This window comes from Strongylocentrotus purpuratus, unplaced genomic scaffold, assembly GCF_000002235.5.
Source record: "Strongylocentrotus purpuratus isolate Spur 01 unplaced genomic scaffold, Spur_5.0 spur5_scaffold_10, whole genome shotgun sequence".
Taxonomy (NCBI): Eukaryota; Metazoa; Echinodermata; class Echinoidea; order Camarodonta; family Strongylocentrotidae; genus Strongylocentrotus; species Strongylocentrotus purpuratus.
Genome location: NW_022145595.1, coordinates 13,313,551 through 13,337,840, shown reverse-complemented (window position 1 = coordinate 13,337,840; position 24,290 = coordinate 13,313,551). Strand labels below are relative to the sequence as shown.

Genomic DNA, 24,290 nt, shown 5'->3' with positions numbered 1-24,290 from the left:
TTCTGTATCCATTGCGACAACGAGCTTTGTCATTCCATTGATCAAATGCAGATGCCTTTAATTAGCTACACAATGAAATTAATAGCATATTAATGTCTTGTTTCCTTTTACAAAAGGTTACAAGATTACATATTTAGTCAACAAAAGCTAGTTAGAAATACTGCGCCCGACATTTCTCTCTCTTTCTCTCTCTCTCTCTTTCTATCTTTTTTTGTCTGTCTATCTGTCTGTCTGTCTCTCTCTCTTTCTCTATCTATCATTCTCCCTCTTATTACTTAGTACACATACACATACACACACTCACTTTCAGCCATTTAAAAGAACTGCACAATGTTATAAAAAGTCAAAAGGTAGAACTAACTTTATTTTCTTTTTCCAAATGTTAATTCACAGAAGGGTACACGAAATTGAAACGTGATCGTTGTTGCTCGTGTTAATAATGAAATTATTCAACTCTACTTGATGACGTCATTATCTTCTGTAATGGAAAGACTTGTTTGTCACTGATACATACATTTGAACTGTATATGAATATAGTCATATACTATGAATTTCAATTCCTTTCATATGAGATCAATCAATATCTTTCAAGAGTTCGTATGAATGAGAACGGTGTGAAGAAGTGCGTGAATGACGAAGGATGTTAGGGGTACTGGTGTAACGAGGTAGATGAAGGATTATAGAAAAGGGCTATCGAGCGATGGGGTGGGGGTGCATAATATACGGGAGTGGATTGTAATTATATCGTATACCTATTGGCAAATCCACAACTGCAATCGATAAATTTGACAGCTTTTGTTAGCTTATTAGGCATTTTCAGAAAACTGTCGACGAATTCCAATGACGGGTCCTTTATTTCTTCCAACTCGGGAGGGGGGGGGGGGGGCTGGCTCTTATTAAATTTGTTTTTTCCTGCTTGTACATGTCATTAATTAATCCAACATATTATTGGTCTAAATGCCTTTTAATCAAGTGTTCAAATTATTTGTTAGTCAAAAGTAATTGCACAACTTCATCCAGAGAACAATTATATAGGAAATCTAATTGGACTACATGGATTTTTTTTTTCAAACACCACAAATAATGGAAAAAAAGACTCCTGGTAAAGCCACAGCGTAAGTGATTTAAAATTGAGTAACCGGTCTCTTTTTAATCCATGCAGCGATCTTGGGTTCAGCCCTCATGCGGTCAGAGAAATCCTTCAAAGCTGGATACATGGCTGCTAGGGGTGGCATGCTTCCGAAAATGGCCTCCGTCATGTGGAAGACCGCGATATCAGCCAAGGTCATCTGGATCGAGATATAAATCCGGTAGAAGTGAGAACGATTGAAGAGAAATCCAACCTTAAATTTACTAGGTAATATATTGCCTCAGGTTCTGAAACAAAATCCTGGATTTAGCTCATGCTGCAATCATAATTATAAACCTTTAGGTCAGTCAGGAATCCCATGACTTTTACAAGCCGATCGCCTGTTTGATTATCTGATTATCAAGATATTTATGATTGGAAATCGAAATTTCATTTTTCGTTTTCCTAACGGTTTTCTAACACTACAGTCTATTGGAGAAAATTAGTATGGTACAACCGGTCACTCCAAGATTTTTTACTTTTTTGAGGCACTTATGATCATTTTGAAGCGCAAGTGTTTAGGGTTTCAATATTACATTATATTACAGACACTGATAGCACATAGGGCCATGCATTTCAGATTTAACATTGACGATTGAGTTCTGGGAGAGGTGAAAGCTAAACAAAAATGTGTCTGCTTTTTTTCATTCTTTATATGATTGTTATAATGGAAGTGTATATTATAAAACGGGTACACTGAAAAGGATGCCTCCATATTCAAAATATGACAATTAATAGCTTAAGGTTGTAGACCTGCACAACTTTCATGTCACATATATTTTGTGTAGCCCTATACAGTATACACATTTCTGTGTACAGGACATATCTTTGACTGCTATGAGAGGCATCGCTGTTTCTATTGGCTCAAGGGGACCTTGCATCCTGATATGACCCCGAGGCGCGTCGGGCTGCCCCGAGAGACAGTACAGAACCAGCTATGCTTCGAATATTAAAGCAGTCGATATATCATTTATAAACCGAACTCTTACCTTATCCATTTCTTGAGTAAAGACTGGTTAAAACATGACAGAAACTCTGAGACACTGTCTGTAAATCTTCGCTGGAAAGTTGCCTGAATATTACGATCATTCGGGAATCGCAGACAAAAAGCATTGTATGGTATCCGCGCTCGCCAAAAGAAACGTTTTACACGTTAACCATTGGGGGCAACGGGTATCTTAAAAAAACACTATTGACCGGTAAGCTGGAATGGCGAAAATCACGACTCCAATTTTGACCAATCAGATGACTAGATTTATTCAACATACTAAAGAGAGGTAAATAATGTCATTTATCACTATTACTAGACATGATGAAAGAGTGAGGACTACTGAACCAACCTTGTCGCCGACGAAGAAGCCCTTTCCACCACTGTTCTTCTTCAGAGCATTGCACATAGCAGTCAAGACGGTTTTAGAGTCCTTCTCAACAAAACTCTTTCCTAGCTCTTTCTGAATATTGATAAAATGATGGAAATATAAACGTTATTAAAAAGCATGATTATTCGATCATTACTCTGCGTGAATACAGGGTATGACACTTATTTTCTTACTTCAATTTCTTTCTCTACTCAAGAACAAAAACAATGGCAAAAAAAAAATCACATCCACTTCTAACTTGTTTCTTCGGTAAGTAGAAATAGATACATGAATAACTAAATATTATTACTTGTATTGCAAGACTCACGAATATTGATATTTTTATTTGTTTAATAATTTTTTTACATCGGCATATCTTTATTAAAAGACCCGTTTCTAGAAAAGAGTTTATCAATTAGAATGGTACGTTTACTTTTCGTTTACTCCATTTGTAATAATATTTTGATATTTATTTTTAAAAGAGCCTATAGGGCTTAACATCCTCCATAGAAGAGAGTTTTTTTATTTTCTTATTTTCTAAATTAGTCATTTTTTCGCTCTTTAAAATGGAAACGGTTAATATTTTTTCCACTCCTTCATAGTTTTTAAAAATCAATTTAGGAAATTGTTTATCCGATGTGAAAGAAAATTTGCAAATTGGTAAACGAAAATTTTGATTATATATTCCACACCGCGTTACCAATTTAGAGATGATTCGTTACAATAAAATCGCTCTTATTCGAGAACGGCACAATCTACTACATTGGATTTGGAAGAAGAAAACTATTGTTGTGATTTTCGCTCTTTCTGATCACGTATAAAGTGTAATTACTAGCATTCTGGACCAAAAAATAATGCAAAAACGTCACTAAAAGTTGGTTAACCTCACTGTACCCGCTACGCCTGTATCTTCTTTCTATTTTAAAATTCCTAGGCATCAAAGGAACTAGTTTTGTTTGAACAATCATAACTTCAGATTATATCAAACCACTTCCGAAAGTCCTATGAGTCGAAGGGAATATTTACACATGATATCACTTTGTCGCCGTGATTCAGGTGAACTTCACATTGTTTTCCTCTCTTAAAATTGTCTTCATAACCTGGGCCTCGTATTATCAAGAGTTGAGATTGATTCAAATCAATCGCAAGTTTTCAGTCTCCTATCTCGTATGTACATCGTTATGATTAATCGCAACTGTCTATAAGTTGATGCCCAGTTGTCCAATAATATTTGTTCCCTGTTAGAATTATTGGCGAGATCTGAAAAGAATGGATAGATCTGTGAAATTTCTTCCGAGCAGAGAGATGCCATTCTCCATCGAAAGACTAGTGTTTGCACATACATATTTCACAATTATTGTCAAGTTTTCCGAGGTACCCCATATTATGTAGGCCTTTCTCAAAAGAAACGAAGCACGAAACGTAACTTCATGTGAAGTTCTGGCCCGCCTGGTCGAGGTATTTACAAACTCCTTCAATATATATTTGGGACCCTTGTCTCACGAACTTCGTTCGAAAAAACTGCTCATAAAAGAATCTTTACAACATTTTCAAAGTGACATCTGTCAAAGCACGATTGCACACACGGTGTCCTTTTGATTGCGTGCCACTGCTCAAGTCTGTAAAGGAAATATCCCATACGTCAGTACTTTAAAGTGATGTTTGCAATGTTCATTTTGCATTCATATACCTTGTACATGTCTCTTTCACATGGCCCTTCAAAAACCGCGCCACTCGCTGACGTAGTCCTACGTCAAGCCAGTGGGGGACCCAGGGGGGGGGGGGGGGAGTGGGCCTCCCCTTGGGAAAAACGTGTAAAAACATGTTAATTTTACCTTTTTGGAGATGGGCCCCCTCCCGTGGCGCTCAAGGGGGGGGGGGGGGGGGATGCGATTTTTCAAATTTTCGAGGGCCAAATAAATATTTCGCCGCTAAATATTTTCTCACGAATTGGGCCTCCTCTCCTGCCGCCGGTTGGATCCACCCCTGCGTCAAGCAACTGACGCCTCGTGTTCAACAGACAGTATAGGCGTCTTAACTCGTTGACTTCTGAATTTATTAATTGCCAATAGGCTTTATACATGGGCATCCGGTTCCAGTAGGCAATGGGTTAACATATTTGCAAAGTTAATAAAGTACCGAAGCTGTGACGTCATAAAAATCTATTTTTAAAATTTCTCAATTTTTTTCTTCATTTTCCGAAAGAGCATCAAAAAATAATGTCCGAAAGCCACTGTATTGGCTGAGATATGACCATCTGAATAAAAAGATTTCCCATAGGAAGTCAGTGCTATTTGCTCTGGCTCCTAACCATTAGGAGCCAGAGCAAAATGAAGAAAAAATTGAGAAATTCTAAAAATAGATTTTTGATGACGTCACACTTTACCACTCTATATTAACAATGTGATTGTGAGCACTTACCTTCTTTGCATCGTCTTTCTCGAAGAACATCTTCACGATATGAGTAAAGATTTCTACGACGCATTCACACGCGACATCAATACGTGTAGCTTCTTCTATGTTCTTGCCGTACATGTCTGAAAGATCAATGATCAGATTATTATTCGGCAGTCATGAAGACACCCGTTATTGGAGGACAATCGATGTCCTCCATAAGCGAGATAATTTCCAAGAATAAGTATTGTATTATTCGAGTAATTCTATCAGCAATTGTCTCTCTAGACCCAGTTGCGGTAAATCATAATGAAACTTAAAAATTCAACTTTCATTCATTTTTAAACAGGATATGAACATATTATGATATTAAATTTGATAGGTTTTAGCCAATCGTGGGCTTCGAAGTTGAAGAGAACTTTGGTTCTGGGAAATCTTCAAATATAATTTGTGAGCTTTTTCATTCTTTTTAATGTTATTGCGAAATAGTATCATAGTAAAAATGTCCCTGTAAGGGATGGCTCTTCAAATGCCCTAATGTTCCAAAAAAAAAATGCCCTAATGTTCGACATATGCAAATATAACAGCCAAAGGTTGTGGAGCACAACGTTTCAGGTCACATGTTTGTGTAGTCCCATATATCCATTTCCGTGTACAGTGCACGTAACTCTGAGCAAGACTGAGCAAATTTTCTAAAAGTCATTTTTGTATCATGGGCGTAGATCTGTAATTGATACCTATTGTTCAGGGGGATGATCTATTCATTCATCCCCCTGAACAATAGGTATTACGTAAGGATTGACGCCCATGTTTTGTATGATTCTCAAACCCCACAGTACACATATTGAATGTGGTACAGGATCAACGTTTCCAATCGCTTCAACAAAGTTTCAACATTTTAAGATGGCTGAATAAATTATTAACATTCAATCAATTTATTATTATCATCAATTATTTAAGACATGATGTGATGCTCTTACCGAATTTTCTTGCGAGATATCTCTCGATGGCATGGCTCTGTGGGATTGGTGGAAATGGTGTAGCAGTGCCTTTTACGATCAGCACAGGTAACTGACCAAGAGGGGCTCCTGCAGTAAAAAAAAAAAAAAAAAAAAAAAAAAAAAAAAAAAAAAAAAAAAAATTATTTGGAGAAGAAAGTTGACAAAAACAATGTCAAATTCAACAAATATAAAGACACAGTATTAACTAAAGAGAAAAATAGTCTGTATTCGACATAATATCAATCTATTATATTAGATATATTATTTCATTTTTTGTTTACATAGTGAACTATTACATTGTTATATAATTTATTATATACCTAAATCCAGCCATCTGATTGGTCGAAATTGCAGTCGTGGTTTTAGCCATTCCCGTTAATAAACGAAAAATGCCAAACCCATGTAATAGTTTTAAAGTAAATCAGTAAAATCCCGGCAAAATTCCAGTTACCGGGAAAATAGTTCAGTCTTGTTGAAATACCCATTGGTTCATGTGTTAAAATATGCTCTGAGCGAGCGCGGATACCATACATTGAAATGGCAATATCCCCCTGTGCAATACCTTGTGTGTCCTTCTCGTGTAAAATTGTCTCAAATTATTAAAACCTTACCCTGTATTTGCCCTGTATTTGAACAAATAGACGGTCGTGATCCATCACGCATGACAAACAACGCGAAAAATGGACCATTGTCCCTGAGTACACATAGCATACCCCAATAAACAAAATCACGTGAAAATCACGTCAATATCAAGGTATCGACTTGAGGAGAGTTACGTTCTTCAAACACCGGACATTTACGTAAATGTGTTAATACGTTTATTGCACTAGGTCACTTAAAACACACGTACACTAAATCACGCAATTGTCACTGCAATATCACCATTATAATAACGTGATTATTCCTACCTTGGAGACCATGGTTTGGAAACCTAATACTCCCGTGTTTTTTTTGGTTATGAAATTACATCTTCATAAACGAAATTATCGCGTCACAAAAACACGTGAAGCGTTGGTGATTGTTTTAGTCAAAATATCTGCGTGAAATTCACGTAAATATTACGTCGAAGAGGAAATATATTACTGTAACCCGCGTTCAACCCGATAATTACGCAAATGTTACACAATAAATAAACCAAAATAATGACGTTCTCATCCCGTTTCTGAACATCGTGTTTTGGATCTTCCATAATTACGTCCAGGCGCGCTGGAAGCAGTTTGGGATTAGAGGGGTGGGGGGGGGGGGGGGGGGTGGTTGCAAACATCCCAGAGGAGAAAGCTAGTTGCAACTGGTCCAGTTGATGAACCAGTTAATGCCAACTGGTAACCCCGGAAATTGAAATGGGCTAAATGATCCAGTTGATCCAGACCAGTTAGAATTCAACTGGTCTAGCTGAGCCATTAGAACAATTTGGTAAAACTTCCAACCAGTTGAACGGCAACAACACTTCAATACTGGTACGTCTGTATTTCCAATGTAAAGGCATTGGTAATAAGTAGACTTACATAATTAATTAATCGAAATTTTTTCATATACTTGTATTTTATTGAAATTATTTTAGTTCTAGTTAATGTTTTCCTTATTCATGTTTAATTAAATGTAATTTATACGAAGTAGCGAAATGTCTAATAACTGGTAATTTATATTTGTAGTATTTTCGAAATGAATTGCATATAACTAAATCATCAGTAATTAAGAAATATGCTTTAAATTCAGATAAACTGTTTAAAAAACACAGATCTGCACGCACCCCATATTCAATATGCAAATTAATTTGTGTCAGCTGGTTCAACTGGAAACATGCCAACAGTCAGCCAGCAGTCATTAACTGGTGCAACTGGAAATATGCACACAGACCGGTTATCAACTGGTGCAATGAAAAGATGCCAACAGTCAGTTATCAACTGGTGAAAATTGAAATATGCCAACAGACACGGGATTATCACCACGGAACTTAAATGGTAACTGTGAAACCATCAAGACACCCAAGAATAACTCATTTTTCACACCTGGAAATCATGGAATACCCAGCTTAGATTAATAATCCGTTTGAGTCACGAGATTATCACCGCGGAACTGCTGGCAACTTTGACTACCATTTACATAGGTGTTTTAAGACACCTAATAATTACTAATTTTTCACACCTAAATATCACGAACTCACAGCTTAGATTAGTAATCAGTTTAGCTACGTGATCATCACCAATAAAGTTATGGTAACTTTGAAACCAATTAAAAAGGTGTTTTAAGACACCTAATAATTACTAATTTTTCACACCTAAAAGTCACTTATGCCCAGCTTAGATTAATAATCCGTTTGAGTCACGAGATCATCACCGCGGAACTGCTGGCAACTTTGACTACCATTTAAATAGGTGTTTTAAGACACCTAATAATTACTAATTTTTCACACCTAAATATCACGGATTCACTCAGTTTTAGCTACGTGATCATAACCAAGAAAGTTATGGTAACTTTGAAACCAGTTAAAGAAGTGTGTAAGACACCTCAGAATTACTAATTTAATATAACCAGAGATTCAGGGACAGAACAATGAGACGATTAGCCGGTGTAAGTAACGTGATTATTACCATCAACCTTGGATAACCTGTGAAACCAATCGATTAAGGTGCTTACAAGACCAAATAATTACTTATTTATCACCACCATCGGTTAACGGACAAAAAACTCGTTGCTTGGTCAAGTGGTTATTTGGTCATAAACACGTGATTTACAGAGGTAAGGGGAATCACGTTACTCCAGTCGCGTGATAAATTGGTGGTTTTTAGGTTAGATGAAAACGTGAACAGGAATACCTTTTTTGTTTAAATGAAAGCACGTGTCGATAACGTTTAAATTTAGTTCAAAAGGCACCATACTTTAAAATCACTTAAAATACACTCCCAAAAGAGGTTACTTTTTAGTGTTTTGTTTATTGGGACGCCATCACTCTGGTTATTCAAAGAACACGTAGGCATGACTGGCAGAAAATATGATTGACATAGCAAATTATCTATGTGTGTGTCTGTGGTTGGGAGGGGGGGGGGGTCTTAAAGGCCCACTGTACTACTTGTAGCTACTTGCTCCCTCTATATAGAAAACAATGCCTAATCGGTGACCATTGGTCCCCCATGATCCGCTTTGTCTTATGTTATATGAGAGCTGAGTTGATGAGATAGCCACCTGTCAGTGACCTTCCTGGCTGGTCTAATCCCTCCTAGCCAAACTAGTACAAACGGCCTTTAAGAAGAGCGAGTGACTACACGGGGGGGGGGGGGCAGAAAATGCCCCCACTATGGAGAAAATATGAAAAGGGGCTTATTCGGGACCATGGGAGAGCTGCCGGGACTCCTGCGGGGAAAAACAGATACTATTTCGGGAAAAACTTTTCTATCCTACCCCCTTCCGCCTAAATGATTTTAAGAAACATCCGATTTTAACGAGCATCTTAAAATAATTATCTTATGCATATAGCCCTTGGTGATGTATTTTGCATCATTTATAAATGTTATTTGTAATGTTTTGATTTACATAGGTGATTTGGAATCATTATTATTTCAATTACTCCTAACATGCATGTCCTTTTATATCACCCATTACGTACCGCATTCCCGCCCGAATATGAGATGGTAAATAATGGAGTGCCCCGCCCTCGTCCCGCCCCCTTCCAGCCTTTCCTACCGTCTACACAAACTTTTACCTTCGGAAATGCCAAGTCGGAACAAAATGTCAGCTTGTAACTGCAGATAGGAGTGAAGGTTACGTATCATCAATTTATACAGATTCAAGTATTATGCCAATGGACATTAAATGAGTCGCACTTCCTAATATGAAACAGTGAACCTGTGATGTCAATATACATAATCAGGCCTAAAAATGAAGTTTATTACCCCTGCAAGCCCAAATTTGTGGTTGCTAGGTCGACTCTAAATTCTTGGACCGAATGGGTATTGGACTAATTGGTTTAGACCACTTAATATTTGACAAAATAGCAGTTGGACCAAATGGAAAAGGACCAACATACATGAGACCAAATGGCAAAACATATTGATCGAACGAAGTGGCCATTAGTCCAAATGGTTCTACAGACAGATGGCTATCGATTTGACAGGTCATTAGACGTGGTGATTATACGAAATGTTGATTACTATACCGTGTAGACTAAAGTCACTAAACTACATTAGACGTACTGACTATTGGGCCAAGTAAGATTCGACCAAATGACAATACCCCCCTGTGCAACACCTAGTAAAAACACTGTGTCGTTCTCTTTCTCAAATTATTAAATCCTTGCCCCTGTATTTTGTCCTGTATTTGAACAAATAGACGGTCGTGATCCATCACGCTTGACAAACTAAAGATCTCTTTGGACAAACACTGCGAAAAATGGACCATTGTCCCCGAGTACACATACCATACGCCATCACTCTGGTATGACGTAGACATGACAAGCAGAAAATATGATTCCCATAGCAAATTATACATGTGTGTGTGTGTATGTGTGCGTGTGTGCGTGTGATGGAGGGGGGCAGGGAAGGACAAGATTGTTCCAGTAAAATTACCTCCAGATTTGTTTAAGTTTTTTAAAATTTTATATAAGTGAATAACATTTACAATTGACATATTATGTTTAGGTACTTATACGTTTACTTTGTTGCTAAGTTATACTGCAAATAAGTTTGTGTTTAATTATTTTTATGTAAAAGCATCAATATTGAACACGTTTATTTTATTCAATTGTATGTTATAAAACAAAATTGTTTTAAAAAAAAGTGTGTGTGGGGGGGGGGGGGGTGAGAGAGAGTGAGTGAATACACGAAGGGGGCAGAAAATGCCCCCGCTGTTGAGAAAATATGAAAAGGGGCGTATTTCGGGACCATGGGAGGGCTGCCGGGCCTCCTGCGGGAAAACAGATACTATTTCGGGGAAATCTCTTCTATCCTACCACCTTCCACCCCAATGATTTTAAGGATTTTAAGAAGAAGAGAAGTTCTCCGATCCCGCAGGAAATTAAAAGGTTCTGGGATTGGCATCGATGAGTCGCTGACCTCTGTCCATCAAGACCTGCTTTTTGCTACCAAGAAACATGAAAGAGTCAAAGAGGCTGGGCCTCTGATGGCCGGATCATAGCACTGCTCGCCACAAAAGGGAACAGAACAATCAAAAGACAAATACGATCAAAAGATGAACTTTCAACGCTTTAACTGAGCTCTTTAATAGAGTTGAATGTATGAAAATATAGTTGCGTACTTCAATTGCACCCCTGTATGTAAAATCATTTTTACACATTTTAACCTTATTCCTGTTTACCTTACTTTATTTTGTATACGTATATAGTTAACTTATGGTAGTTTGTGACGACTCCCTTTTCCCTTTTAGTAACCTATCCGACTTAGAATTTGACTGTTTATTCCAAGATTCGCAAAATGAGTTTGATAATAGTAACATAAACAACATGTATGGTACGAATATGAACCCGACCGAAGAGGATAATTTATCAGATATTGACCCTGATGTTAACTGCCCTGTACTTGATGATCCGAATAAATACTGGCTACCAGCTGACTTCAATTCTGAAATGCACTTTGATAATGATTCCTGTAGTTTACTCCATTTTAACACAAGAAGCCTAAACAAGATTTTTGATAATAAACATGATTTTATTACAGAACATAAACATACAAATTTTTCAATAAATGGATTCAGTGAAACATGGATACACCTATTGACACCAAAAGAATTATTTCATTTAGAAAATTATATTTTTTTCATCGTGACAGAACAAAGAGTAGAGGTGGTAGAGTGGCCATTTTAATTCATGATTCATTGAATGTAAAAGAAAGGGCGGACATAACTTTGGCGCATAATTTATGTGAGTCTCTCTTTCTAGAAATTGAAATATGTAATCGAAAAAATGTAATTGTCGGAATAATTTATCGTGATCCTAGTTCAAATATAGCTGATTTTAATGATGATATAAATACGTGCCTTGATAAAATGTTAAATGAAAAGAAGGACATATATATTATGGGTGACTGGTATATAAACTTACTTAACACCTCATCAATTGCAAATGTTAATGACTTCGTTAATATTATGTATAATCATTCTTTTCGACCCTTAATTAACAGACCGACGAGAATAACACAAGGCTCAACAACTCTTATTGACAATATATTTACAAATGTCTGTGAAAAAAAATTTTCCTCTGGAATATTATATAATGATACAACTGACCATTTTACCTATATTTTATATTACCCGTAATACAAGGTCCTATCCTAAAGCTGATTATAATATGAATTTTACTGAAAGATGTTTTAGCCAAGAAAATATTGATAGTTTTAATAAAGAGTTACTCTCATTTGATTGGATTGATATATTATCAGTACACAATATTGACGATGCATATAATAATTTCCTTGAAGTATTCAAACTGATGTTTAATGGTAACTGTAAAATGGTAAAGAAGAAAAAGACAAGGTCATCAGCTAAAAAATCTTGGGTAACTCAAGGATTGTTAAAATGTATTAATAGAAAGAATCGTCTACATAAATTATTTTGCCAAAAACGTATTAAATCCATTGAAATTAAATATAAGAAATATCGAAACAAATTAAATGAAATCCTAAGAACGGCTCGTAAAAAGTATTATTGTGACTTGTTGACCAAGAATAAGCACAATCTTAGAAAAGTTTGGCAAATTATAAATGATTTATTGTGTAAGAAAAATAAAAACAACTTTCCATTATATTTTATGAAAAATAATGTAAAAGTGTATAAAAATGAAGATGTAGTTAATGAATTTAACAATTTCTTTTCAAACATTGCTGCAAATACCTTAAACAAAATTCATCATAATTCTAGAAAACAATTTAGACACTACCCTAAGAATCCAAGTCAAACATCAATGTATTTTTTTTATCCAACTAATGAATTAGAAATCATCGAAATTGTTAAAGAAATAAAAATAAGTTATAGCACTGGCTTTGATGATATCAGTACTTTTGTTGTAAGAAAAGTAATCCATTCAATATTAACCCCTGTAGTCCATATTTTTAATTTATCTTTATGTTCAGGAGGAGTACCTAATAATCTGAAAATTGGAAAGATCATTCCTATATTTTAAAAAGGCGATAAACACCTATTTTCCAATCATCGACCAATTACATTATTACCATGTTTTTCAAAAATCCTGGAAAAAATTGTTCATAAAAGACTCATTTCTTATTTGGATAGAAATAAAATATTAAATAATTGTCAGTATGGCTTCAGGGCGAGACATTCCTGTGAACATGCACTAATTGATTTAAATAACACTCTTTTAACTAATATCAATAACAATTATCACTCATTGGGTATATTTTTAGACTTGTCAAAAGCCTTCGACCACACAGACCATAACATACTTTTATATGCAGAGGAGCAGTATTGGAATGGTTTCAGAGCTACTTACTTGATCGACGTAACTATACTTCATTTAATAATTATAATTCCCAATACTCGACAGCCCAGTATGGGGTCCCTCAATGCTCCATACTGGGCCCGCTCCTCTTCCTAATTTATATTACTGATTTATGTACAGCATGTTCATTTTTTTTTTATTATGTCTTATTTGCAGACGATACAACTATTATTTCAACCCATAGCAACTTTATGTTTTTGTTAGAAAAAACCAATAATGAATTATGTAAAATAGCCGATTGGTTCGATGCTAACAAATTGATTGTTAATTATGAGAAAACTAATGTTATGTATTTTCGAAAACCTCATGTATCACAAAATTGTTTAGAGTTTCATGTAAAAATGAACGATGTTACTTTAAATTTGGTTAACTCTGTCAAATTCCTAGGATTTATAGTTGATGATATTCTGTCATTTAAGGAACACCGTTTCTATATAAGTAATAAGATGTCAAAGAACATAGGTATATTATCTAAATCACGTAGTACCCTTACTGAAAAGCACCTATTTATGCTTTATAATTCTTTATTACTTCCCTATATTTATTATGGTAATATTACTTCGGCAAGTTGTGGCACTACTAAATTAAACCCTATACACAGACTACAAAAAAGGCCTTACGCATATGTTCGAACTCCCCTTACTTAGCTCCGTCAAGCCCAATATTTGCAAGGTTAAACACTTTGACAATTGTTGATATTCATAAAATCCAAATTGCGATCCTGATGTATTACGTGAAACATAGCACCTCTGAATATAATGAATTTATTTCAGTATAATAAAGATTACCATCAGTATAATACCCGTTCCCACTCTAAATTCCATTATCCATTAGCACTCAATCAGTCAACTCTTAATGCATTTAAATCTATTGGTCCTCGAATATGGAATTCCCTCCCTTCTGATATAACCTCTAGCAGTAATGTTACTTCCTTTAAAACCAAACTCAAACGTTCAATAATAATTACCTATGTCAATTAAACATGTAATTTCATTTTTCCTCCCTACGTTTTCTTACTTTTCCTTTTCCTATCTCCCTTTGCCTGTATGTTTAGTGTTTAATGTTTTTTTAGTTTTTTTTTTATTAAGTTTGTTTTCTATCTCATGTTTATTGTATGTATATTTGTTTATGTATTGGGCACCTCATTAATCAAGCCTTGGTTTTTAGAGGCGCCCTGACCATTTATACTGTTTATACTTTATTAATAATTTTCATACATGCATGATTTGTATATTGATTTTTTTAAATTTTAAATGGTTTAATAAAACGAATTGAATTGAATTGAATATCCATATTTAACGAGTATCTTGAAATATATGCCTAAAGCCCTTGGTGATGCACTTTACATCATTTATAAATGTTATTTGTAATGTTTTGCTGATCATCAATACATATTCTTATTGGTATTTATTTTCCATATCGCAATATTAAAAACAATATAGAAAATGCATTTATATAGTAAAATCAATAGTATAGTGAATGGCTGGAAAACCCATTCAGCTTTGTATAATGGACATTTATATTTGCTTTAAAGGGAATTAAATGAGTTGCACTTCCAAATATGATACAGTGAACCTGTATACAAAGACCGCTGAAGGGAGTCAAGGAAATAGTCTTTACAGGCAGGATGATCTTTCTGTAAAGGTTTCAATAAGAAATCTCTTTGATATTGATACAACGTTCAAGAGAACGAAAAAGTAGTCTTTATAAAGAGGTTGGTCTATCTACACAGGTGACCCCCGGAGATGAGCACAGAAACAGGTTTGAATGCACTTACTTGTGACGTCACCCTTCACGGCTTTGAACTCGTCTTGAGTCAGACGAGTATCTTTGAACTCGACCCCAGCTTGGGCGAAGAGAAGACGGGAAATCTCGCCACCACCACGGGCGGTGAAATAGATAAGCTCATACGTAGGCTGCGTAGGCATGATGAGGGACTAGATGATGTCGTATAGGTGCGGAGCGTTGAGAGGACCTTGCTACCTTGACGGCTGGCTGAAGCGGGAGTGAAAAGAGTCCGGTGTGCGTGTATGCTCTAGCTGACTTGTTTGCATTTACGTTGTTAGAGATTGGGGGCTGTGGCTCTACCGTGTGAGTCAACAAAAAGTTTACACCTAGAAAATTGCTATTTATTTAAAAAATCATCTGTGATTAGTAAATTATTATACATCTTATGAAAGAGTGCAAAAATCGACTTGCGCCAAAGTGATGCCTACGGCATGTATTATGTTGGGATTAGCGGAGTGAGAGAAGGAAATGAATGTATCAAATGAAATGCAATTCATATGCTTTTTGCAGAAGCAAATTCACACACACACGCGCACATATGTTCGTTGATATTTGATATTCGATATTTGATATGTGTGGCATGATTAATTTTGTTAGGGATGTTCTTTGAATCTGCAAAGGCCGAATTAATACCCCAATCTCAATTGTTTTATTAAAATATCACATCAGCAACTTTGGCGCAAGTCGATTTTTGCGCTCTCGCAAACAATGCCTCCTGTTCATCCAAGCGTGAACACATACCACACAAAAATGATACCAAATGATTTGGGATAAAACACTCTTTCATAAGATATAATAATTTACTGTCCATAGATGATTTCTTTTTAAATAATTAGCAATTTTCTAGGTGTAAACTTTTTTTGACGCACACTGTAGAGCTCGAGCTTTTCCTTTTGTTAAATCTAGACGGGAAACAGGTGAGGTATGGGGAAAGAGCGAGCAAAGAGAAGATAGAGAGAGAGAGAGAGAGAGATAGAGAGAGAGGATGGGGATAGGGGGAAGAGCGAGAGAGAGACACACACACATACACACATAGAGATACATAGGAAGAGAGACGGAGAGATAAGAGAAGGTGGGGAGAAAAGGAAAAGAAAGAGGATAGAGAAAGTAGCATGTTATCACGCTGATCGAGTAGAATATTCAGGCGCGAGTATGGTTTCTAAGCTACCGTTGAATATAAAAAAGATAGATTAAATACATTCTTAATAATATAATTCGAATAAGTACTATAATTTAGCGCTTGAAGGGGCTAGGGAAACAAAAGACAACTACTTGCGCCCTTTTTAAAGCCCCCCTCCCCCATGTTCTCTCTCTCTCTCTCTGTTCTTTCCTTTTCTTGCTCTTCTCTCTCTATCTATTCTTCCCCTTTCTTACTCTCCTCTCTCTCTCTCTCTCTCCCTTTCTCTGTTCTTTCCCCTTTTTACTCTCTCTCTCTCTCTCTCTCTGTTCTTTCATTTTCTTACTCTCCTCTCTCTCTCTGTTCTTTCCCTTTCTTACTCTCCTCTCTCTCTCTCTCTCTCTCTCTCTCTTCCTTGCTCCACCCCATTTCTTTCGTTCTGGAAACATTCTCTATTTTCACGTGTGGCTGAGAGAAATATATGTTCAATTTTCATATCATTTTTATGCAATGTCATCGTTCCATGTCATCTCTCCTATGAGTCAATTGAAATACAAACTTGAAAGCATGACGAAGCAAAACGTGAAGAATGGACTTTACCCTACATGCAAACACTACTCTCATGAAAGCGGCCTTTATGGCTCTGCACACGACCGTGTACAGTATACTACAAATACAAACCTGAAAGCATCGCGAAGCAATTTTACAGTTTACTACAACTTTAATTATAATCATACTTTTTCCATGCGTTATCTTATCGTCGAGAATTGTTTGTCCAAAATCATCCGAAGGCGTATAGCCGTTGCGTCATAATTTGGGCAATGATGTTTCCAAATAACCTCATACTATTCAACTAACGAGTTGATCAGATAATAATAATGATAGGTCCATTTATATAGCGCAGCTACTATATTAATATACTCTACTGGCCAGAGTTTGATGTTGTTTTTTTTAGGGGGGGGGGGGGGAATACATGTAATCGATCGAGGTCAAAAAAGGGGTCTTAAAAAGTTCAACCGATCTTGGAAATTTTTTGGGGGCACGTGCCCCCTCCCACATGTTCTTTCTCTCTCTCTCTTTCTTTGTTCTTTCCCTTTCTTACTCTCCTTCTCTCTCTCTCTCTCTCTCTCTCTCTCTCCCTTTCTCTGTTCTTTCCCTTTCTTTCTCTTCTCTCTCTCTCTCTCTCTCTCTCTCTCTCTCTATTCTTCCCCTTTCTTACTCTCCTCTCTCTCTCTCTCTCCCTCTCTCTCTGTTCTTTCCCCTTTTTTACTCCCCCCTCTCTCTCTCTCTCTGTTCTTTCATTTTCTTACTCTCCTCCCGTCTCTCTCTCTCTCTCTGTTCTTTCCCTCTCTTACTCTCTTTCTCTCTCTCCCTCTCTCTCTGTTCTTTCCCCTTTTTTACTCCCTGTTACGTGAGGTTTCCTCTACCCGTTGTCCCTGGGTCCTTTGTTCCACAACAACAGATTACACAACACAAAGTGGTTAGATTTCAAGGGCTGATCTTCATTATTGAGCTTCGTTCTTCAACTCCAAATACTAGACTAACTCGTCCTGAGGACGGTCCGTACAATGTATCTAGATTCGGTAGATACACCCATCACACTCCCCCTCATAAATTAGCACTCATACCAGTAGGAGAAGTGCTATAAAAACATTTCTTTTTCAATGTTGTTTCAGCAACTGCTGTAAGAATACAAAAACCTGAAAGTATTTATAAGTATGAGGTCTTTGTAGATTTAGAAATCTGATAAACAAGTCAGCTTGTAAAACTATACAGTACCAGCATGCAAATGGTATCACAGCGTTGTCTAGTGGTTTCCGTTCATACAATAAAATTGAGTATGAACAGCTACATGTATAAGTAAAAACATAAACCATTCTTTTATCATCCTGCTCTATCATCTTCATCGCTGACTTTTGCATATATCAGAAGTCATTTGTACTTAACATAAAACAAAATACAATTCAAATCGCAGAGAAGTTCACCTTAAATGACCTATCAATATTAATATGTCTTCATGCTTCTTCGCAAGTTTGAATCTAAACATATTTCTTTGCATAAAAATAATACTAAACAAACTCCAGCAACATTAAACCTGTCTGAAAGATAATATAATATAGCCTTCACGTCAGTTGTAAAAACATGTTACTATTAATCTGAAATTTTGCATTGTAGTGTAAAACCATATCTGTGTTGGTCGAGTATTGAATATTTTCAAGAATAACTTTGATTACTTTATATCCATAACCAAAAATATGGTAAGCCACCAAAATACTTTTTGTTCCAAAGTTCCTTCTTTTAATATATTTATCCTGCTTTGGATAAAACATATAAATCAATTTACTGTTTCTATTTTCATATATAAACATGCACAGACAAAATGATGACTCACTAGGCTTTCTAGTTTCTTGTGTTTGTACCAAAAGAGTTTTAACACAATAATATTATCATGCATGTTCAAATTCGTCAACGAATACGATAAGCATATCACATACATATATACACTGGTTTACAGACATCTGGAAAGCAAACATAAGAAAAATACATTTTTCTGTGAGTCCAATAAACAGTTTCAATGAGTCCAATCAGTCTATGTTCACAATGCTTTGTGATTATTAAAGAAACCATCAAAGTTAAAAGTTCTGGTTCCCTTTCTCACATAGTATTCCAATGAATTCACCAAAGTTCAACTGTTCAAGTATGATGCTTCACTGTAAGTGTTCAACTGTTCACGAAATATGGTTCAAACAAGGGTTGCTCACTTTTGTCCATTATCACACACGAGATAAAGCGTCCGCAATAACATTGTCCTTTCCTGGCACATGTAGAATGTCCAAGTTGTATTCTTGGAGCAGCAAACTCCATCGCGTCAGTCTTTGGTTCTTGTTTTTCATTCTGTTGAGGAATGTCAGGGGGTTATGATCAGTTAGTACCCTGACTGGATGTTGAGATCCACTGACATAAACGTCAAAATGTTCAAGTGCAAGTATCAAAGCCAATGTTTCTTTTTCGACAGTAGAATAGTTCTTCTGACTTGCACTGAATTTCTTTGAGAAGAATGATATGGGTCTGTCGATACCTTCAGCGTCTGCTTGAGTAAGAACTGCACCAGCACCCACATCACTCGCGTCCACCATCATGCTGAACGGCTGGTTGAAATCCGGAGCCATCAGTACCGGATTGGTAGATAAGAGGGCTTTCGCCTGGTTGAAAGCACTCTCGCAGTCGTCAGACCATACAAACGTCACCTGTTTGCGCAGCAGATTGGTTAGGGGAGTTACAACATCGGAGAAGTTATGGCAGAATCTTCTATAATAGCCTGCCATGCCCAGGAACCGCATCAATTCCTTCCGGTTGGTTGGAATCGGGAAAGCCAGGATGGAATCGACCTTCGCCGAGATTGGCCGTACATGACCCGAACCAACAACATGCCCAAGGAAAAGGACAGTTGCCCCTGCAAACTCGCTCTTTGCCAAGTTGACTGTCATTTTAGCAATGGACAACCTTTCAAACAACTCTCTGATTCTCTGTACGTGCTCATCCCACTCTTCACTATACACGATTATGTCATCTATGTATGCTTCGCAACCTGCCATATTCGCTACAAGATTATTCACAAGTCTTTGGAATGTCGCAGGCGCATTTTTCATGCCAAAAGGCATCACTGTGTATTGGAAAAGGCCTTGCGGAGTAGAAAACGCAGAGATCTCTTGTGCTCTTTTTGTCAAAGGGATTTGCCAGTATCCCTTTAAGAGATCAAATTTGCTCACATACTTTGCTTTGCCTATACGGTCTATGCAATCATCTATTCGCGGAATCGGAAAAGAATCTGTCTTCGTGCACGCGTTTACTTTTCTGTAATCCGTACAGAAACGATTAGATTTATCCGGTTTTGGAACGAGGATGCAAGGAGAAGACCATGCACTACTACTTGGCTCGACAATGCCGTTCTGTAGCATGTATTCGATTTCCTTTTCAAGATTTTTCAGTTTTGTCGGGTTTGCACGATATGGTGCCTGTTTGATTGGGGTTGTATCTCCCACATCAACATCATGCTCAACAACATCAGTTCGAGAGGGAACATCAGCAAATAACTGTGGATATTCACTCAACAGCTCTTTCACGTCGCTCCTCTCCTTCACAGATAAGTGTGTTAGTTTGTTATCGATGTGTGCTAGAACCTCTGAATTTTTCAATTTCACACATGGGTTCTCTCTCTCAATCTTGCACACTTCTTTCTCAACTTCACACTTTGAGTCACATTCAACAGCACTCAACACTGGTTGTGCTTTACTCTCGTCATTTCTTCGGATATATGGCTTAAGCATATTCACATGACACACACGTCTCTTCTTCTGCCTATCTGGAGTATTGACAACGTAGTCGACATCACCAACTCTCTTAGCAATAGTGTACGGCCCAGAAAATCTAGCCTGCAGAGAATGACCAACTATCGGCAGTAAGACCAAGACTTCATCTCCTACCTCGAAATTCCTCTCTTTGGATTTCCTGTCATACCATGACTTCATCTTCTCCTGAGAATCTGACAAATTCTGTCTGGCAACCTCCCACGCCTTATGCATTCTCTCACGGAAAGTACTCACATACTCCAACACATTTGTTTGTGAATCATCACACAACAGTCTCTCTTTCAGCAACTTCAATGGTCCACGTACTGAGTGACCGTATACCAACTCAAAAGAACTGAAACCAAGCGACTCTTGAACAGCATCCCGCACAGCAAACAATAACAAGGGAACTCCCTCATCCCATTGTTTCTCTGACTCCATACAATAAGTTTTCAACATATTCTTCAAAGTCTGGTGGAATCTCTCCAGCGCTCCCTGGGACTCAGGGTGGTATGCACTCGAAACTACATGTTTTACGCCCAGTTCCTTCAACACCTGATTGAACACCCTAGACATGAAATTTGACCCTTGATCAGATTGTACAGTTTTTGGTAGCCCTACAGTAGTGAAAAATTTCACTAACGCCTTTGTCACATTATTCGCTGTAATGCGCCGCAGTGGTATCGCTTCGGTATATCTCGTCGCAGCGCACATTATCGTCAATAAGTATTCATTACCTGCCTTAGTCTTTGGCAGAGGACCTACACAATCTACTATGATCCTAGAAAATGGCTCATCGAACGCCGGTATTGGCTTCAATGGTGCCGCCGGTATTTTCTGATTCAGTTTACCTACAACTTGACATGCATGGCAACTTCTGCAAAAATTTGCAACATCTTTTTGCACACCTGGCCAAAAGAAATGAGAAAGAATTTTCTCCTGGGTTTTGTGAACCCCTAAGTGACCTGCAAGTGGAGCTTCATGAGCAAGGCTCATTATGTCCTGCCTGTATGTAGAAGGGACTACAATTTGGTGGACTTCTTTCCACACCTCATCTGCAGGGACATCTGCTGGCCTCCACTTTCTCATTAGCACACCTGCTTTCTTGTAATAACAAACAGGCACAGTCAATGCCTCCTCCTCAGAAACAGCTCTCTCATTCAAAGAAATCAACTGAGGATCTGTCTGTTGCTCCTTTAGCAACTTACTCTTTTTCAAAGATAGTGGTTCAGATGTTTCACTATTTCCTACACTACGATCCTTTCTCGCACTCTCATCCACATTGGAATCAGACTCATCTTCAACCAAACGACAAAAGAAAGAATCTCCCAAGTCAACATCTACGTCATTAGACGTCTTCTCCGACTCAACTTTCTTTGCCATTGAACGAGTTACAGCACATGCTGGGAACACAACAGGAAATTCTGCAACCAACTCATCTGTCTCAGAACTTTCACAAGGACTCGAACTCACTACTGGACATGACACGACTCTATCACCGGCGAGATCATTACCTAATATGATGGATACCTCTTCCACAGGAAGTGATGGTCTAACTGCCATCTTCACCATACCAGAAACAAGGTCTGACTTCAAGTCTACCACATGAAGCGGTGCCTCCACAAAGCCGTCTCCAATGCCTTTGAGCAAAACACTAGCACCAACAGAAGAACTATCACAAAAGGGCAACGCACTTTCCAAAATCAAAGACTGAGAAGCACCAGTATCCCGCAAGACTTTCACTTTTCTTGCTACATCACTCTCTGCTACAGATACATATCCTACAGACACAAACGGTTCATACTCTTTCTGAATTTTTTCCATGTTCGCTGGTACAATTCTACTTTGTGAGTTTGACTTAGTTTGTACGAATGCATTAGGATGTGCACTAGATTTCTGTTTCTTAGCCTGAAGTGAAGGACACTTTGACTTTATGTGCCCATACTGTCTGCAAGCATAGCACATTCTTTCCCCTGTTACCTGTCCCTGCTGGGACTGCGGTTTTATTTCATCCTTTTCTTGTGATGAACTAGTTTTCTGGCTTTTGCTCCAGTTTCCATTTTTCTTAGGTTCTACACTCACTTTGTGTGAGATTTTGTGCGTGAGCACGTAATCATCCGCGATTCTTGCTGCTTCATCCAGCGAATCGACGCGCTGCTCCTCGAGATGTATACGAACATCCAGTCGCACGCTGCGCTTGAATTCCTCAAGTAGAAGAATTTCACGCAATTTATCATAATCATGATCTATATGGAGAGATGAGCTCCATCTGTCAAACAATTGCTCTTTTTGTCTTGAAAACTCCATATGAGTTTGCGATTCTTCCTTTCGCGCTTTGCGAAATCGCTGCCTGTACGCTTCGGGTACAAGTTCGTAAGCTTTTAGCACGCTCAATTTTACTTTATCGTAATCCGACACGTCAGCCATCGTCATTGCTAAATAAGCATCCCTAGCCTTACCGCTAAACTTACTCTGAATCAGGTGAGCCCACATTTCCCTAGGCCACCCCATGCTTTGAGCTAATTTCTCAAAGTGTGGAAAATACTTTTCCACCCCTTCCTCTTCGAACGGAGGGACCATTCTGACATGCTTTGCTACGTCAAAATGTCTATCAGCATTTCTGCTTTCTTTTCTGTTTAGGGCAACAAGTTTCTCCCTCTCCAACTCTACTCTCGCCCTCTCTAATTCCAACTCCTTTATCCTCACTTCATCCGAAACTGAAGACCTAGCCTGGGAATTTAATTCAGGAGACCGAGACCTAGACCCGGGAGGAGTCGCACTGATACCGTCCGCCGCCTCTGAAGACAAAACCTCTTCAGAAACCAGAAACTCGACAATCCTGTTCAAAATGTCCGACTTCAGCATGTAACGTTTAATGCCAACAACCTCATAATGAGCTGCTACATCTAATAATTCAACTTTAGTCAACGAGCTTAATCGCTCCGCAGACGGATCCCTAACAAACTCTCCCAACGAGAACTCGCTAGCCATCATGCAAAAAACGTAGCCTCCTAAATATCCTAGAAAGAGCTAGAGCCTGGCTGTTATAATCCCCAGCCAACCTTACAACATCTAGATTCTACAATATCCGAGAAATCTAGACAACCTGACTGTTATAACCCTCAGTCAAACCCTGCAAATCCATGCAGAAACATGAGAAGACAACAATGTTTTTCTCACCACACACACCACGAATGTTCGAACCTGAAACGGCTACCCCAGCGGTGCCCGACGATATCATCTTAACGAACCGACATCGACAACACACACACAGTACACACCGAACAGTCCGCTCATAAGGAACGTGTATGTAACTCGTCGCACGCAATGTAATGCAACATGCCAGCGCTAATATGATCACAAAAATCACCTGAAAATCATACTTTCCACTTTATATACCTGGCCGAGCCCCCATTTGTTACGTGAGGTTTCCTCTACCCGTTGTCCCTGGGTCCTTTGTTCCACAACAACAGATTACACAACACAAAGTGGTTAGATTTCAAGGGCTGATCTTCATTATTGAGCTTCGTTCTTCAACTCCAAATACTAGACTAACTCGTCCTGAGGACGGTCCGTACAATGTATCTAGATTCGGTAGATACACCCATCACACTCCCCCCTCTCTCTCTCTCTCTGTTCTTTCATTTTCTTACTCTCCTCCCGTCTCTCTCTCTCTCTCTCTCTTCCTT

At 37.8% G+C, this 24,290-nt stretch overlaps 2 protein-coding genes across 2 annotated transcripts; both read right to left on the bottom strand.

Moving 5' to 3' along the window:
* Positions 1-345: 345 nt before the first annotated feature.
* On the bottom strand, positions 346-15,362 carry LOC764071 (S-crystallin SL11). The gene is made up of 5 exons (XM_001200261.4): positions 15,125-15,362; positions 5,862-5,969; positions 4,909-5,024; positions 2,470-2,580; positions 346-1,289 (listed from the first exon to the last, which is right to left on the bottom strand). Exons 1-5 carry the CDS (start codon positions 15,273-15,275, stop codon positions 1,125-1,127), a joined length of 651 nt encoding a protein of 216 aa, XP_001200261.2. The 5' UTR covers positions 15,276-15,362; the 3' UTR covers positions 346-1,124.
* A 3,664-nt stretch (positions 15,363-19,026) lies between these two features.
* Positions 19,027-23,592, bottom strand: LOC115921856. The gene is made up of 2 exons (XM_030980116.1): positions 20,731-23,592; positions 19,027-20,685 (listed from the first exon to the last, which is right to left on the bottom strand). Exons 1-2 carry the CDS (start codon positions 23,590-23,592, stop codon positions 19,027-19,029), a joined length of 4,521 nt encoding a protein of 1,506 aa, XP_030835976.1.
* Between the last annotated feature and the right edge of the window lie 698 nt (positions 23,593-24,290).

Bases quoted from the DNA above. Each gene is read 5' to 3' on its own strand.
- LOC115921856 (XM_030980116.1), bottom strand. From the start codon at position 23,592: ATGGCTAGCGAGTTCTCGTTGGGAGAGTTTGTTAGGGATCCGTCTGCG. The intron at 20,686-20,730 runs GATGAAGTCTTG...CATTCTCTGCAG, and splicing joins AGAGGAATTTCGAGGTAGGA to GCTAGATTTTCTGGGCCGTA.
- LOC764071 (XM_001200261.4), bottom strand. From the start codon at position 15,275: ATGCCTACGCAGCCTACGTATGAGCTTATCTATTTCACCGCCCGTGGT. The intron at 5,025-5,861 runs GTAAGAGCATCA...TTGATCTTTCAG, and splicing joins ATATCTCGCAAGAAAATTCG to ACATGTACGGCAAGAACATA. The intron at 2,581-4,908 runs GTAAGTGCTCAC...ATCAATATTCAG, and splicing joins AGAAAGACGATGCAAAGAAG to AAAGAGCTAGGAAAGAGTTT.